Source organism: Panthera tigris, chromosome C2 (assembly GCF_018350195.1).
Source record: "Panthera tigris isolate Pti1 chromosome C2, P.tigris_Pti1_mat1.1, whole genome shotgun sequence".
Lineage (NCBI taxonomy): Eukaryota > Metazoa > Chordata > Mammalia > Carnivora > Felidae > Panthera > Panthera tigris.
The window spans coordinates 120,529,767-120,548,044 of record NC_056668.1 but is presented as its reverse complement, the minus strand read 5'-3'; the positions used below and the strand labels follow the sequence as shown (position 1 = coordinate 120,548,044).

Genomic DNA, 18,278 nt, shown 5'->3' with positions numbered 1-18,278 from the left:
GCAGGAGATAAGCAAGCGAGAAGGAAATGATTGGGAGATAGTCTACCTGGTGGCAAAAATGTCATAACATGATTTGCATGAAAGTGAGAAAGTGGTTATGACTAATTCTACTTTGCATTAAGTGGGATTGGTTTCACCCCCCTCTGATACAGTTCTTCACCACGGTGCATTATATACTCTGAGAAGATTTCCTGAAACAAGTTTAAGCAAGGAGCTGGAAAGGTCTCTCAGCAGGAAGGTGGAGTTGGCAGTGTTCACGAAGCTCCTGGGCATTTGGCAATTGTCCACAGCAAGAACAACAGATGAAGACCTCCTGACAGGCAAGAAAGCTGGGAATGTTGGTGGTGTCTTTGGGCGTAAGCATTAGTAAGCAGAGCTAGTGCTCAAATAAAGGTGCAGAAATGGAAGAGGTATGGAGCTACAGAAGTAGTTCATCTGTCAGAAGGAATGGGGAAAAAACAGCTTCTATGAACAGGAATCTAAAAAGACCCGTTGATTGTCAGATGGGTTCGGACTCTGGAAGGAGACTCTCTCAGTTGAGGCTGTCTTCACTCTGATGATTGCCTGATGATTGCAGGCAAGCCCACCTCATCAAAAGCTGGTTTTGAAGGGAACCAACTCCTGGGCTCTGCAGACATCTTCCCTGGTCATTGCTGTGTCTGGCGGCTGTGTTGATGGCTACCAACAACACTCCCAGCAGTCCTTCTCAACATCCCCCACATGGCCACAACAGCTAAAGCACTTTCTCATGGTCAAAGAATCCAGTAGTTACTCCCATAGGTCCTTGGACACATTAACAAAATGGCTCCAAGAAGTGGCTACTAGGGGATGGATAGAAGGAGCAGAGGGCATACCAGCTCTGGTTTACCAATCCAGGAAATCCCTGGGACAGGAAGTGGGCATTGGCTCCCCATTTCAACACTAGGTGTTCCACACCATCTCTTACTTGGTCTACTGAACTCAGGTGAGTCTTTACAGGAAGATATCTTCCTTTCTGGGCATTAACATTCAAGTGAGTGCTTCTTCAGCCATTTCCTAATGTCTCAAGACCTGGCCCCATTGTATGGTCCCCAAATTGCTCTGAACCCTTCTGTACCTTCTTCCTATCCATGTGCCGACCATGTACTCTGCTTAGCCTGTTGGAATAAAGGAGATAGACATTACTGAGAGCTCCTGCCTCTCCCTGAAGCAAGCAGACTGCTTGAACAGGTGCCGAGGGGCTATTATGGTTCCTGAGGCCCGGAACCTTGACATTCCGTTTGAGGCCTGGGAGCATCGCATTTTGTACTCATCACTGCAGTTCTCACTGATCCTGGTTTGGTGTAAAGAGAAGTTAAGAAAGCATCTTCCCCCTCTGCCCCTCCCCCCCCCCCAAATGTATTCAGGCCAATAATTTCTGGCACTTTGAAGACATTATTCTTTGTGCTACAATCTTCTCAAATGACCTTAAAAAGATGTACAATCATAGAAAAACCTTTAAAATATCTGACATATTTCCATCACAGGTGGGACAGGTGGTGTCCATGTACCGAAGAGTGCTCCTGGGAACACCACCTGCAGTGGGGAAGCAGGAAGCTGAACCATGATGCAGTTGTTGGAGGAACTGCCCAGCTCCATGAGGAATTCTGTAGTTGGGAGGGTGCTTCAGATACCCCAAACTGGGGCAAGGAGGCTAGGCTTTAATACCCTCACTGGCTGCATGTGGGCATAGCTTTGGGAAGGGTAGCTCTCTCCTGAGGGCACTTCCTGGGGGACTGAAAGGGAGTGTCGTGGTCTAAAGGGAGCTGGGCAGCAAACAATATCCACTAACCCCCCATGGGCCCACTAATAACAAGAGACCAACATCATTTAAATGATTTATTTTTTCTATAGTACATCTCATTCAAATCATAGGATAGTCTGACCCATCTTTTTTTTTTTTTCTCAAGCACAACTTACACTCATCTCAGATGTTTTTTCTTTCTTTCCTTTTTTAAATCTTACAGGATGGATAAAGATACACTTTAATGGACAAAAACCATCACTCAGAGTTTTTAAAAATACAGTTTCCCAGGGTCCACTCCCAGAGCTTCAGAGTGTCCGGGGTGGGTCCTAGGGAGGCAAAATCTTAAAACTCTCCCCATTAATTCTGCTGCAGGTGGTCCTTGAACCATCCTTAGAGGAAAACTGCCTAGGACCTGTCTGTTATCTATTGGAAGCAATTTCAGGAAAAGGAATAATTAAGTATACAGAAATAGCTCTTCTATAAAATTTCCATATAAAAATAACAGTATTTATTTACAAAGTTTGAGATGCTATAAAATAATACATCATATTAGGTTAGGTACTTCAATCTAATAAAGTCTACATTAGGCAAGTCAGATGTGGTGTCTGCATTTTCCCCTTACTTTTCTTGTTTAAACTGCTTAAAGCATGTGGCACCACAGTGTTTCCTTCATGCAGAAAAAAAAGCAGACCAATACTTTCTGGAAATAAAACCCAACAGCACATGATCAGAGTAAAGCATCTCCAAACGAAAAGTTGAACCAACTTGTGATTTGGGCTCACAGCCTCTTTTTTTGTGTGTAAGTCAGGTGTGGTGGTGATAAACCAGATACCTCAGGGAACTCAGTGCTGAATCATGGTCCTCAGAGCTCAGGCCTACCTACCAAGCAGCCAGCACAGCTGGCTGGTTGCGAGTTCTGCTTTCAGGACACTGAAAGGCTGAACCTGCCATGGTACTATGAGGAGAAAGAGAACTACAGTGTGCTCAGAGAAGTCTTTTAGCAGAAAAGTATCTGGGTCCTCTACATTTTAGTACAAAAAAAAAAAAAAACACCTTTGAACTCAGTCATAAACGAGCAAAATAAAGAATCAGGCCATTTGTTATTAGGTGGTGCCTGGAACGCTGAAGATGATGCATGGTAAGTGCCAACATGGTGAGTTTGAAGCGATAAGGGGTTTTAAAACCCAAACATGATCTGGGGAAGTTTCCTGGTCATGCTGAGACACAGACAGAAACAAGCTAACGTGGTACAGAAGGGTCCACTGATAACCCAACCTCTCAAGCCTCCTACCAATGACCATCATGCAGGATGGTCTTTGCTCGTGAGGAATGAATTTCTTCCCAGGTGTGAGGTCTAAGCCTGGGGTCTTCCAAGTTGAGAGAGGCCCAAAGCTAACACCATTGCCTCATGCTGGGGACTTGTGGGTGGAGTCCCACTTCTCCTCAGCTGTTTAGCACTTGGTGTGACAGAGGACTGGTGCTAATCCAAAGGCTGTTTGGAAGGACCGTGGTGAGGGTGTGGTTTTCAGGAGGCCGTGTGGCCCTCAGCGGAGGAAGACATTCTGGGTTGTGGTACAGACTCTGCCAGATAAGCTGAGGGATGTTAGGCAAGTCAAGCTCTCAGATTGTTTCTATGAGTGGGGTGGAAGAGATGTTCTCTTCCATTCTGAGACCCTTAGTGGAGAATGGGGGAGTCCGGGTCCTCTGTTTCATCTACACTGGCTTCCAATGCAGCTATAAGCTGGGAGGCCCAAAGTCCAATCTGCTGCATTAGCAAGGGGTGAAGACAGCATTGACTTCTACAGCCCTTTATGTAAAGCAAAGGCTGCGTGAGAATGATACAAGATTTCACCTTGACTGAGAGAACAGCTGCACAGAATGCACATAAGAAACGAAGATACTTTCTGCTGTCTTAGTCCTATCACGAATGGACACCTGCTGCCATCTAAGTTTCCGTACTTGTCAGAGGTCCCCAAGGCATAATGGGAGGGTCAAAGTTTTGTGCCCCCCACCTTTTCTTCTTTAGCATGGAGTGAATGTAGATGTGTGGGGGGAAATCTCAAAGGTTATGGGAGTGTAACTTTTCAGAGATACCTTGGAGGGGCTAGTTCCTGAGAAAGATTATAATGTATGTGGGTATTCAGTTTGAAGTTTTCTTAAAAAGGTAAGATCTTAATCAAACATCAGACTTTCCCCTTTGGAGTAATAGCGTGGCTTGAATGAAGTTAAACTAACTGAACGCTGTATCGACTGTGATTTAGAAGGCAGGGAGGCACATTTCTGAGGGTCAGACATCATGGTGCAGGCCCCTGACACACACTCCGTGGGTCTTTGATAAATACACATTTATGGCCATCAGTGCCTGGGACCAGTGCCTTGGGTCATGAAAATGGGGAACCTATTTGTGAAAACATCCTCAGGGAGTCTGTGGCTCCACTAAAGCCAATCCACATGCAGAGTAAAAGATTACCTTTTGCGTATCTAATATAAAAAGAAGACCTTTACGTATCCAACAGCTTGAAAAACTAGAAGAAAACACCTAGAGAAATGATTGCTTTTTTACGGTATAGGTTCCATTGCCAGCTATGGAGCTAATAATGAGAACGTCCTGGATTAGTTAGAATCTTCTCTTGGTCTATGGATACTGTTGGTAGCTAAGTTTGGTTTTCTTTTAAATCTTAAAAATTCCTTAACAAACTCCAAAACGTATGCTTCAACCTGGAATGGTGTGACTTTGGAATTCAGTAGGGATTCCAAGTACATGTATGGGACAGAGTGGTGTGGTAAGAACATACAGAGACGTCAGTCTTTTCAATTGTCTGACTCAGGACAAACGTCACTTTCTCAGGGGGGCCTTCCCTGGCCACCCCCAGGCAAAGTGGCCTTTCCCCCACTGTCTCATTACCCGGTCATATTTTCCCTTAGCACTAATCATTCTCAAATGTTTTCTGTTCTGTCTTCACTCAAATACCTACTGGAGGATTCAATCTTGCCACTCACTGTCCCAACTCCCACCCAGTACTCCCAGCTAAGGAGGCACAATCTTAACGTTCACATCAGATTTGTTGGGTAGAGACCCTTTTTCCATAGGCCTGTGGATAGGGAGCCGGAGAGGTATTTAAAGGGCCCTTCCAGTGAATCCCTGATAAAGTTAAACAGGCTTCTCTCTGAGTGTGGTTATGAGAGAAACAGCTCTGGCAGCTCCCTTCCTTTGTAACTGCCCCCAGGAACAGGCACTGCTGCTGCGTTCTGACTCCCCGGGGCCGAAGTGACGCCTGTACTTGCAGCAACACTGTTGTCTTTTAAAAAGAGTCATGGCAGGGGCGCCTGGGGGGCTCAGTTGGTTAAGCGCTGAATTCGGCCCAGGTCATGATCCTGCACTTTGCGTGTTCAAGCCCCACGTCGGGCTCTGTGCTGACAGCTCAGAGCCTGGAGCCTGCTTCAGATTCTGTGTCTCCCTCTCTCTCTGCCCCTCCCCTGCTTGCACTCTGTCTCTGTCTTCCCAAAATAAATAAACATTAAAACATAAATAAAAAAGTAAAAAAGTCGTGGCTTAGCAAACAGCCGAGTGATAGATGGCTAAAGTGGGCCACGTCTTTGTGAAATACCTCCATTTTAATTTTCTGATAGGAGCTTGTTTGCATTTGAGGACTGACCGTGGCTTTATTTCTCAAGTATGGCAGGGTTATGATTACAACTGTTAAATTTTGCGAATGAGCGGAGTTATCCTCTTTCATCCTGGTAAGATAGCAGACATGTCGTACATCTATAAAGAATTAAACTGAAGGAAACAAAAACTGTGGACATGATCTGTGAAGTCTTCCAGGGACAGTGCACATCACTGAGGTGAGGAATCACTGTGTTAGCACCTCCATTCCTGCCCCCTCCCTGACACCCGCTCTGATCATAAGGCACAATTCACATCAGCACTTACTAAAGCTGTTTTCATCACATGCAAAGATTAAGTGGATGAGACAAATTCTTAGTGGGTAGGGTGAAGGGAGGCTTGGGCAGGTACCCGGGTGCCTTAAGCACTGCCGTGGACTCCGGCAGCGTGGCCTTCCCACACAAGGGTCAGATGTGGCAGGTCTGGTGACCCCTGTACAAGTGCTGAAGGAAACAGGAATTTACTGACTGAATGCTACTATGCACTTGAAAGGGTTAATAGCTGAACTGACCCTTGAGGAGGAAAAGGCCTCTTAAACTCCCCAAAGAGTAGAGTATGACCAGCACCTTCGGGAGGGGTGTGTGAGTGCGTGTGTGTGTGTGTGTGTGTGCGCGTGCAACCCCCAAGTGCTATTCCTATAGAGAATCCTGGATATGGTAACAATCATTTCCTAACATTTTGTTACTTTGCTTTCTAAATGGAATTGTGATTAAGTGCTGACTTTTTAAAAAATCTGTTTGTGGGAGACACAGAAGAATAACAGAACTTATCTTTCTAAACATGTCAACCGACTTTTCTGCTCAGGCAAGGCTTTACGCCAACATGTACTGGAGACCACGGTGCGGTGCCAACAGATGTCCTCCGTGGTAACCGAAACACATTATCGAGGGACAGAGATCACCTCCCACCAAAGAGCACACACTTATGGCCAGCGATGGGACACTAATAATGTTAAGAGTCTTTGGTTGCTTAAAAAAAACAAACAAACCTGTATTTTATCAGTTTAAAACACTACTGCAGCAGAGACAGAGAGAGAAAGAGAATAGAGAAGGGGGTGGTACCCCAAGAACTCCAGCAAGGACTTTGCTATTTGGTGGAGGAATGATTAGTGTACCTATCACAAACACTGATGTACAGGTCTTGGGACCTGTACACCATATTTTGAAGACTAAAGAGCTAGCTGTGGCCCTTTGCTCAGGGCTCCCTCAAGTATAGGGATGCGGGTACTAAAGGGTCAGTAAAGGAGGCGGCAGTTTGGAAGGAAACTTGGCTTTACCCGCCCGTGTAGCTGATGGTCTTCAAGTCAGAAGTATCTTGGAGGCCCTCAGGGACCTGCTGCAGCCTCTGCAGTATTTCGGACCCCTCCCATCCACCCAGACTGAGATGCCCCAGAACTCAGACTGAGACACAATTCTCTAAAAGCTGCCTCAATCTCTCTGCGCCCTTGACCCCTCTTGAGTTTGCACTATGGCTTATTTCTGACAGAATGAGTGTTGTCTCAAAGAACTTCAGTTAAAGCTGCAGGTCCTTGTGTATTAATTTTCATGGCCTTAGTAACAAAATTTTAGGTCAGCCAAATCTTTCACCGCTGGCTCACTCTAAGCAGAGTGGCAGAACTTTAAGAAGGCATCTGTACTTCCCCCATGGATTTAGAAAAGAACTGATTTGGGATGGGCTTGGTGCTGGGCCCAAAGGTGTTAGATGCATAATCCAGAGGCATATCCAAATGAGTTGAGTCGAAGTTATTTTCCATTACTATTTGCTCTTCTCAAGGCCTTAGTGTGAAATTAAATCGAGGTTAGGCCATGCTGGCGAAATATTCACTCCCCTGAATATTCAGAGGGGCAGGAACTGTGAACACACCAGTGCAGTATGCCCAGCGGCATCTTTGGCTATGAAATAACAAACTGTATACCGCACTGTGGTATAAATCCAATCGTTTGGAGTGATCAACATTTGTCGGTGTCCCTGTGAAACGGTGAATTATCGGGTTAATGTGAAATGCAATTTACCCAGGAATAAACCCGATAAGGTAATTTTGATGAATGAAAATGTACAAACGGTGACATGTACAGGAGAACGTTGCTGTTCATATTCCTGAAACAGACTTTAAAGACAAGTAATGACGTTTGGTTCATGTTCACAAACTGCACATCGAGTGGAATCATACAAGTACTGCAGGGAACTAGAAGCAAGCAATTCGGTCACAGGAATCTGTCTGTTTTGTTTTAAATGAAAAAGCTATATGAAATGCACAGCTTTGATTAAAACTATAGGTACAATTTCCTTCTCTGTAAAACTCCAGATTTAGAATGCTGGCAAAGGCAGTGCTGGCAAAGTATTTAATGCACGTGGAAATGCTATTCTATTTTGGCTTCCAGAAGTAGCCCTAAAAAATTCTATGCACCAATGCATTGGCTAATAATGATCATTTCAGTTTTACTATAAATTATTCTACATGTCACTTAAGTACTTAAGAATCAGCGCTTGCTCCTTTCTAGAAGCCGTCTAAGGCAGCTGATGCGTAAAGCACATCAACCAGACTTTCAGCTGGCTCAGCGGTTCAACCTGTGCTCCTCACACCACGAGGACTGCCACCTCCGCCCTGCGCTGTCCCGCTCACCCACACTGGGATCTTCTCACGTTCATTTCTGCTTGTAAAAGGCAGCCCAGGCAAGGAAGAGAAACACGACAAACATGATGTCAAGGACTGTTCATTACAGCAATCCTGATTCTAAGGAGGGTTACGTGGGTGTGGGGGGAACACAAAGACCCCACCTCGTGGAAGATAAACGAGCTTCATTCATGCTGCCAATTCCTTAGGGACTGTCCCCTCTATCACCTCAGAAAACCGCTTTGTCTGCGGTGTGATCTATTGCTCTGTTGCTTAAAGTTCTCGTTCACGCTATGTTAGCTTTTTTCATCTCAATCCTCTCAGCCTTCACAGAATTTGCTTATTGTTTCCCTAGTTTTCACTGAACACACAGTGCAAACAAAGGCAAAGACTGAAGCAATCATTTCAAAAACAAGAGCTCACACTAAAAACACACATGAGCATCAACTAGTAAAACGTGGGTTTTCTCCTGGCTTTATTCTGGGGAGGAGGAATCCTCCTCATCATCTTCCTCGTCTTCGTCGTTGAAGGAACAGGGGGTCTCGCCTCGGGACTCAGAGCAGTGAGAGGCCGCACTGCTGGACTGGTGACTGTTTGGGGCAAGGAACTGCCCGGTTGCTAAGGCCACTTCAGCATCCAAGCACAACCCTTGGTTTACGCTAGCAAATGATTAAAAACACAGAAGCTCATTAATGTGGCAAATGTTTTAAGCACTGTAAAATGTAGGAATCAAAACATGGGAAAGGAGGTGCCACTGGGGAGTTCTGCCAAAAGCTGCTCGAGACCTGGGACAGCAGTGACACCTGCTCTCCCCCACGGGGAGGGTCAGGGCCGCGTGGCTTCTCTTCCTAACCCTGAAAAAATACGTACCTTGATTGGGACAAGGTGGCACCAGTGGTCAGGTCTAAATTTGAAACTGATTGGGTAGAGTTCAAAAGTAGTCCCTGATTTAACCAAGAAGGTCCTGTGGAGATATCTACAGGAAAAAACAAAAACAGAAGATGTAGGCACGCTGAGAGCTCTGTGGCTGCTGCTGTTACAGTCTTAAAGAAGCACAGACAAGTAAGGAGACGAGCCTGATTTAAATCACAGCTAGGTAAGTCTCCTGCCCCGGGGAGAACCTAGGTTTCTTCAGAGTGGAAAAAAAGAAATTTCTAGGACATAAGAACAGGAAGAAAATACAGGAAGGCAGACTACAGTGAGGAAGAATTCAAATTAAACCAATCACAGACACCCATTCTTTTTTCTTAAATAACACCTGGAGAGGGTAGCTCAGAGTACAGTGATTGCTGAACTATTCCTGGACACCTACTGGCCTCACCACCAAAGACTCTGGTGTTAAAAGTCAAGCCAGGAGCGGGTAAAAAGGAAGTCAAATCAGAAACAGGTAAAGAAGGACACACACACACATGTTTGCTAAAACCCCACTGTACCATCTTTTCACATGTCCCTGAGTGAACTCAGGGCTATTACTCATCAACGATCCATTCTTTATCCTGGTATCCTTGGCTTTATAACTCAAACAAGCCTTTATTTTATTTTTTTAACATTTATTTATTTATTTTGAGAGAGAGCGAGAGAGTGTGCGAGCAAGCAGGGGAGGGGCAAAGAGAGAGAGAAGCCCAAGTAGGCTCCAGGCTCAGTGTGGAGCCTGACACGTGGCTCAGTCTCATCAACCACGAGATGATGACCTGAGATGAAATCAAGAGTCGGACACTCAACTGACTGAGCAACCCAGGTGGCCCAAACCAGCCCTGCGTTAAAAGCCCTTATGTTACGCAGTCACATTTTTAACGAGGGTGAGACAGGCAATACTGTTTTAGTCTGCAGAAAAGTATATCCTTGCAATCTTATTTTCTGTGCATATACCATATTTCTCCAATCACAACCGTGATAAATTCTTATTGTAATTTTATTTAATACTTGTCACATTATCCAGAACATTAGCTCAAAGAAGGCAGTGACTGGAACATGTAAGATCTAAATGTTACTGAAGGCATGACATGAGTATAGTCTCTTCCAACAGTAAGTTTACAAAAGAGGTGGAAGAAATAATAAAAAATGTATTCCTAAAAAGAAATTCTTTGACTTACATGACATTACAAAATAAGACTGAATGTATACTCAGAAAGTATAACTTAGTAATGAACGTTTATTAGAGTTAATTGAAATTGTTTGGTAATTAATTATTGTGCAAAAACAACAACAAAGCAAAACAAAAAAGCCCCCACCACTCTGTGGACTGGGATTAGGAACCCTGCTATCCTTGTACTGTCTGACCAAGTGAGAGGCTTCCTATGTAGGAAAAAAGGATACTGAATGATTAATTTTAGAATGGCTGTGTGAACCTTTTCTTTAGAGGCTAAGGCAGCTGTGGAAAAAAAAAATTCAATTCTAAGAGGAATAGCAGACTTTAAATATATTAAATAAGAACAAGCCTGTGCAAGATGAAATTAAAGCCAGAATCCTGTGGTGAATATTAATTAGTATATATGGAAACTTTGTGTCAGAAGACAGCTATTTACTTGTTTCCAAGTGCATACCACATTAAATTTTTCTTTTTCACAATGGCTTTGAAAAGCCTACATTTCTTTCACATTATCATAAGATCCACACAATAGTTCTCACAATCTTACTCAAGAGCCATTCTGTCCCTTTGCACACTAAAGGCACACATTTCTTCTTTTAAAGTAACCAGAAAGTCTACATCCCAGTCTGCAAATGAGGTCACAAAGAGATCAAAACCACAGAGCCCGCCTAATTGCCCTGTGCCTTTTCACTGAGAATAAGTTAAAATAAAGTTCTGGTGATTTATTGAGTAAGCTCTTTCTTCAGACCCTGCTGGACTGCCAGTATGACTGGGCTGCTAATAAAACAGCAGGGCCTACTCTGGGGTTGGGGGGGGAGGAGAAAGGAGCATGGGGGGGGGGTGAAGATATGGAGCGAGTTGACTGAGGGGCAAAAGAAGGGGTCACACTTGCAGCAGGTGGATGGTGCCAGTTTTAAGAACCAAATCCAACAGAAGCCAAATCTCAATCAACAAACTCTTGTGTTTTGACCAAAGGGCCAAAACCATAAAACAAAATAAGAATGATGGGCACCTGGCTGGCTCAGGTGGTAGATCATGCAATTCTCGATCTCGGAGTTGTGAGTTTAAGTCCCACACTGGGTATAGAGATTACTTAAAAATAAACTCTTTAAAAAAAATAAGAACTACCTCTTTGCTTATATTTGATTTAATATACCTTAGAGCTAATATTACAATGCCTTCAGAAAATGATGTGACATTCTAGGTGGTAATACTGAAGGAAACTAGCAAAAAGCAAAGGCAGAAAGCATTGTTTATGCATCCAAATTATATGTGCAGAATATACCACAGTCTTAAGAATTACAACAATCATAAAGATTTCTGAATCAGTGAAAAAAAATATGAATTATAGAACACGCAAAACATACTGTTTTTGTTTTCTAGTACACTCGGTACACTCTTTTTATTATTATTTTTTTAATGTTTATTTATTTTTTGAGGGAGAGAGAGAAGGAGCATGAGCACGGGAGGGGCAGAGAGAGATGGAGACATAGAATCCGAAGCAGGCTCCAGGCTCCGAGCTGTCAGCACAGAGACCGACGCAGAGCTCAAACACATGAACCATGAGATCATGACCTGAGTCGAAGTCGGATGCTCAACTGACTGAGCCACCTAGGTGTCCTTACTCAGTACACTCTTAAAGCTCATAATAATAATAATAATAATAATAAAAAAAACCTGATGCAAAAATGGGCAAAAGATCTGAATAGACACTTCTGCAAGGAAGATACACAAAGGGCCAATAAGCACACAAAAAAGGTGCTCGACACCATTAGTAATCAGGAAAATGCAAAATAAACCCACAGTAAAATACTACCTTTTGTCTACAAGGACAGCCATAATAAAAAAGATGGACGATAACATCTAAATGAAAAGTATGTGGGCAACATGGAACCCTCATACACTGCTGGTAGGCTTATAAAATGGTACAACTGCTTTTGGAAAATAGTTTGGCAGTAACTCAAAATGTTAAATATAGAGTTACCATATGACCCAGCAATTCCACTCCTAGGTATACAACCAACAGAAGTGAAAATTTATGATCACACAAAAACTTGTACAAGAATGTTTATAGCAGCATCATTCATAACAGCCCCAAGGTGGGAACAATCCAAATGAATACCAATTAGTGAATGGATAAATGAAACACGCTCTTATTCATAGAATGGCAATAAAAGGGGGGTGAAGTACTAACACATGCTACAGCATGGATGAACTTTCAAAACATAATACTATGTCAAAGAAGTCCATCACAAAGCCTACATATTTATGAGCCCATCTATATGAAATATTCAGAATGGACAAATCCGTAGTGACAAAGTAGATTAGTGGTTGCTAGGGCTGGGAGGAGTGGGGAGTGTGCTAATGTGTGTGGGGTTTCCTTCTGAAGTGACAAAAATGTTTCAGAATTAGTGATGACTACACAACCTTGTGAATATACGAAATACCACTGAACTGCACGTACCATTGAATGGTGAATTTTATGGTAGGTGAACTAAGCCTCAATTAAAAAAAATTAGGATACCATTTCACATCCACCTGATTGGGAAATCAGAACACTTCCATTCTGTAGGTGAGAATGTAACTTGTGAAATCAAGCTAATAAGGCTCTGGCATCATCTGGTACAGCTGAAGCTGCAGGTGCCTCTGACCCAGCAATCGGACGCTACACGCGGGCATGCGTGCACTAGGTTATCGCTAGAGGAAGGTTCAAAGCAGCACTGCTTCGGAACACCAACAAATTGGAAACAAAACTAAAGGCTTATCACCAGTAAAATGAACAAATCAATCATGGTATAGTCATAGAATAGAATTCTACAGACCAGTAAAAATCTATGAATTACAGCTACATGAAATCATGTGGACGGATGAAAAGAACATGATGTGGAGTGGAAAAAACCCCTATCTCTAAAGAATGCATCACTATGATCCCATTTACATAAAGGGGAGAAATAGGTAAAACTGAACAATAAATGGTTCCAATTTATTATATGTTTGTATCTCTAAAAAAAGCAAGTGATGATAAAAAAGAAATTTAAGAGAATGGTTACATTTAAAGGGGCAGGGAAGGACACAGAATGGGCTTTAATTTTCTATGAGGAAGGTTTTAACAGGTCGGGGTTTGGCATTTAATCAGGGACAACGTGTGAAAGTGTTAATTTACATACCTGTGATATAACCTTCTAACGCCTTCGGCACCAGTGATTTAGCAAGTTTCAGATCCTCTAGAGAGCATTTGCCTGACTCCAGGCCAAAGGACATTCCCATCCGCTTCAGTACTTCTATGTCATCATGGATCTCAAAGGTGTTGTCAAAATTAAAAAGATATTCAAACCTGCATCAGAAAACAAAGTTAGAATGTGTTTCAGTGGCATAGAGGACATCTGCACAGTGCTATACTCTGTACATTATATAAAAGAATGAGGGCCTAAATTCATCCTCAGTACTCGAAACTTATCGTTCAGAGCAGTAAGAGTCATTCTGCTGTGTTCAGGGGAATGACATCTCAAATACACCACTTGCCCAATTAAAACAACTTTCTTATGATAGACAATAGGAGTCCATAACCTTCAGCTCTCATTAAGCTGCTGCAAACAGGGGTCAGAAACTTTGGTCTAAATCTAGCACTATTCAAAGTTGCCTTCAGCTTTTTCAAAAAGGTAAAATAGTAAGAAAGCCTTTCCAGTTTAATATAAGACATCCCTACTATGAATTGGCCTATATTCGGTTTGAGAAAGAAAACCATTTTGAATGCTTACTTCATGTTCACGAATCAAGTGTTAGCTGTACCATACTTTAGACAAGTAATAAATGGAAGACTTTTAACAAACGAACCCAAACTCAAATCCTGTCTTAAGAGCCTAAGAAGTGAAATATCTTAAGGAAAAAGTACCACATAAATATATAGCACATTTCCCCAAATGTTCTTGAAAATTACCAAATCAGGAGGCCCGGCTACCTGATACATGCTTAAAAAAAAAAAAAAAAAAAAAAGGTTAATGTAGGAGAACACAGTCCTTTTGACTCCTGGGCTTGGCCCAAGGGCACCTTCACCTACAGGCCTCAACCCTACAGGGACTGAGTGCAGATGAAATGTTTTGGGACAATGGTGGGTTTATGCTGTCATAAAATTCTTAATTAAAATCATATGAAGGTAAAAATTATTTATGCTAGATTTTAGATCAGGGCAAAAATTACAATTGAAAGTAAAATGCCATGTTTAAATAATCTGAAGTATATAAAGCTGAATAAAGGACATTAACAAATTTTCATAAAAAAACCACAAAACACAGAAAGTCTTAAGTGTGTGCCTGTCATAGGGATGACCCTTGGCATAGGTTAAAAACAAATGGCTTTGTAAATTTAATCCCCTACATGAAAAAGCCTCCAGGCTAATTAAGGGGGAAAGACTGCATCATCAAAGTAACTGAAAGACAAGGCTTTAGGGACCTACCTTGAATAACAAGTTTCTACAAGCAGCTCAGAGCCTCTTCCCCTTACTCAGGGAAGGGCTGGGCAAAGGCAGGAGTCATTAACCACCCACGGATGGAAATCTTACCAGGCCCTAGCCTGGGGTGAACAGAATCTATAATTCCCTGAGACCAATGGTTCCCAGATATTCCTGCTACCCTTTTTAGACTTAGAAGACTAAATGATGAAGAGAATTTAATAATCCCTCACAAAACAAGAGGTAACTGGAGAGAGGAAGTAGAATTCTAAGTTTGTTTCTCCTAAAAATATGTTAAACATTCTCTAGGAATCTCAGTTTTATGAGAATATGTTAACACAGTCCCTTTAGATGTAGGTTTTTGTGAAGATTTACAAGTGTGTGAATAACACCATCATGCACCATTTACTGAGCAGTGGGCTAGGTCCTTTAAGACTTTATCTACAACTTTTGAAAATCAGCAAGTTAAATACTGTAATTCTTACTTTTGTGGAAGAAGCACCAGATCTCAGAGAGTTTAAAAAACTGTAGCTAGAGGAAAGACTGAAAAATGGAGATTCTGACTTCATAGCCTACTGGGTGCCTATTTCTAATGGGGTCTAGGGTCTTAACTATCAAATACTTTTGAAATCCCTGCTCACTGTTTTTCTTCTTTTTCTTTTTGGTACCTTCTTATTTAAGTGACCTAGAATCTCTGTACACCATCAAGATAAACAGGGAAGCAACACTGCCCTAGAAAAGAGTGGTAAAGACAAGGCCAAGCCCAAGGGCAATGCTGTAGCTCAAAAGAGACCAGAGGTCCCAGTCTCCGCGGACAGTTTTGGGCCATGCCCCTGGTACTGATGTAATTACTGAGCCCTCTTTCGCTTTCAGATGAATCCCAATTTGGTCAATAAGTTACATACTGACTCCTTGTAACAGCAGCTAATATTTATAAAGGGCTTGCCTTGGGTCAGATCCTTTATAGACAACAAGGCCATCATGTGATAGAGGCCTTGGAATCATCCCCTTTAGTTCTTCAGAAAACTGCTCGGAAGCAGCTAAGTGGGGGGAGCCACAATCCACACTTGGATCTATCGCCCTCTACACCCTATTCCCTTCACTATCTCAGGACCCCGGTTGCAGCCTAAAGTCCACTACTTTTTCATGAAGGGTAAAATAAATTACAAACTAATTCTTAGCAGTACTTTCTAAAACTGCTACTTCTCACTTGCTATGGTAAGTATCATCAATCTTAGTTAAAAGGTAAAAACATTACAAATAGAACTACCATACGATCCAGCAATTCCACTTCTGGGTATATATCTGAAGGAAATAAAATCACTTTTTCACAAAGACATCTGCACCCCCATGTTCACTGCAGAATTATTTACAATAGCCAAGAGACACAAACAACCTGACTGTCCACTGACATACGAATAGATAGAGAAAATGTGGTGCATGCGGTGTGGTGGTGTATACATGGAATATTTGGCCATAAAAAAGAAGGAAATTCTACCATTTGCAACAATGTGGATGGACCTTGAGGCATTATGCTGACTGAAATAAGTCAGACAAAGAAAGACTGATACTGTATGATTTCACTTATGTATGGAATCTAAAAAACAAAAATGAACTCATAGATGCAGAGAACAGATTGGTGGTTGCCAGAGGCGGGGGTGGGAAGTGTGTGAAATAGCTGAAGGTGGTCAAAAGGTATAAACTTCTAGTTATAAAATAAATAAGAAAAAAAGAAAGCAGAGAATGCATCTAGCATTTTCATGTCCATTAATTAATAAACAGAAGCACACTCAACTACGATACAGCAAAACAAAGAAACAATTGCTTTAATGCCACACGCTCATGTACAGTATTTCTACAATAAACGAGGAAAGTGAATCACCAGTGACCTTACCTTGTCCCAGGCCCTCACGCATGGTCTACTTTCAGGCAGTTACTTGCCCAGAGTTAGCACATAAGCGTACATATGTGCACATCTTGCCTGGGCTCCAGGCTCTATTATGTATCTAGCATGGGCAGAACGGTGCCAGGCACATGAAAGGGCTGCAGAGAGTGAGTGAGGAAGAATGCTCCATGTCTGCAAAGGTGTTTCTCGTGCCCCAGGAGGACAGCCTTGGAGGCCTCACATTAGGAAGTACACCCTTCTTTATGTTGCAAATGATGGGAATACATTACCAGGAGGCCGGCCCTACTCTCTTCCCCTAGTTCTCCACTCACTTGTCACTGGAGATGCTGCAATCTATGACTGTTTTCCTGCTTGTATTGATGATTATAAATGGCAGCTGAATGGTGGAGTTCAGAGCTGGAGGGCCCTGGTTCTGCTGTTCATTTTGCCGATTTCTCTGAACCAGGTTTTTGAAAGCGATTTGCTGTAATGATCAATAAAAAGAATATGGTCATTTGATGTGGATAAATGAGTTAGAATTAAGTGAATTAAAATAAATGCATTTAAGAAATAGTTTAAAATTAGAGTATTTAATAAGGCCTTCCACCTATGAGTTCATTAAAATTAAATATTTAGGAAAGAAGATTAGAATGATCTAACTCAGATACATTTCAAGGGAAAATTACGTTTAAATGATGGTGAACATCATCCTAATGTAAATAATGGGTCCCATGGTTTCCACCATCCACAGAAACAGGATCTTACAAATCTGGGAGAGCCCCATAGCGCCTCCAACTCAGAGTGACGCAGAGAGAATGACGCTAAGTTGAACTTACATCTTCCATTTATCTAACACAGACTCTTGGGAGTTTAGGGTTCAATACAGCTTTTAGACAGTCTAGCTCAGGGATAAAGCCAACTATATAAAGCCACAGCATCCTTTCTTCACACGAAATCTATGGGACACCCACTATATAAAACCCACTATATAAAAGTAGCATTGCTCTGGCTGGTGCAGTGGGGCAGGGAGTCCAGAACTCAGCTGATCTCTGCCCCCGCTCACCCTTTAGGTTCCTAGGGTACCTCCACAGACTCCACATCCTCAGGGCACAGCTGGAATCTGGGTCAACCAGCTCCCCACCTGACATCTTCCAGATGAGAAACTGAGGCTTAGCACTTATAAGATATATCAAGGCCTGAACCTTTATACTGAATCTTACTGCCACTTTTAATATAAGCATTACTTGCAAGTCAAAGAAATGAATGTCCATCCCACTCCCTTTTAATAAGGCAAATGTATCATAGAATTCCACAGCTAGAAAGACCACGCAATTCAACTTTTCCGTCTGATCGTGAAACAGAGTGGCTTTAAATGCTCCTAAAGTCAGATCCATTCATTCCATCAGTGTGTCCCATCTTCTCACCCAGTAGGGATGAATTTAAGGTACTTTCTATGTTTCAGCAATCTTATCCTAGGATTGTTGATCTTAGGTTTAGAGCCTTAACAAAAGTTTGATTAAGATTATTTTTATCTTAGGGGTGCCTGGGTGGCTCAGTCGGTTAAGCCTCTGACTTTGGCTCAGGCCACAATCTCATGGTTCCTGAGTTCGAGCCCCACGTCAGGCTCTGCGGACAGCTCAGAGCCTGGAGCCCGCTTCAGATTCTGTGTCTCCCTCTCTCTCTCTGCCCCTCCCCTGCTCATGCTCTGTCTCTCTCTCCCTCAAAAAATAAATACACATTAAAATATTAAAAAAAAAGAAAGGGAACATTTACTCTTAAAATGCACAAAACAGATGGGACACCAATTTATT

General features: G+C 42.4%; 1 protein-coding gene across 11 annotated transcripts in view; it reads right to left on the bottom strand.

Annotated features, from left to right (window-relative positions):
• Positions 1–959: 959 nt before the first annotated feature.
• Positions 960–18,278, bottom strand: part of TFDP2 (transcription factor Dp-2) — a 188,498-nt gene continuing 171,179 nt past the window's right edge. For 10 of the 11 annotated variants that reach the window (XM_007086342.3, XM_042998659.1, XM_007086341.3 and 7 more), the window contains 4 exons: positions 16,800–16,951; positions 13,303–13,469; positions 8,917–9,022; positions 8,505–8,705 (listed from right to left, as the gene is read on the bottom strand). In XM_007086342.3, the coding sequence (XP_007086404.1) occupies positions 8,522–8,705; positions 8,917–9,022; positions 13,303–13,469; positions 16,800–16,951 (609 nt within the window). In that variant the 3' untranslated portion in view covers positions 8,505–8,521. Of the gene's footprint in view, positions 1,137–8,504; positions 8,706–8,916; positions 9,023–13,302; positions 13,470–16,799; positions 16,952–18,278 lie in introns of those variants that run through there. The other variant, XM_042998662.1, reaches the window with a different exon arrangement.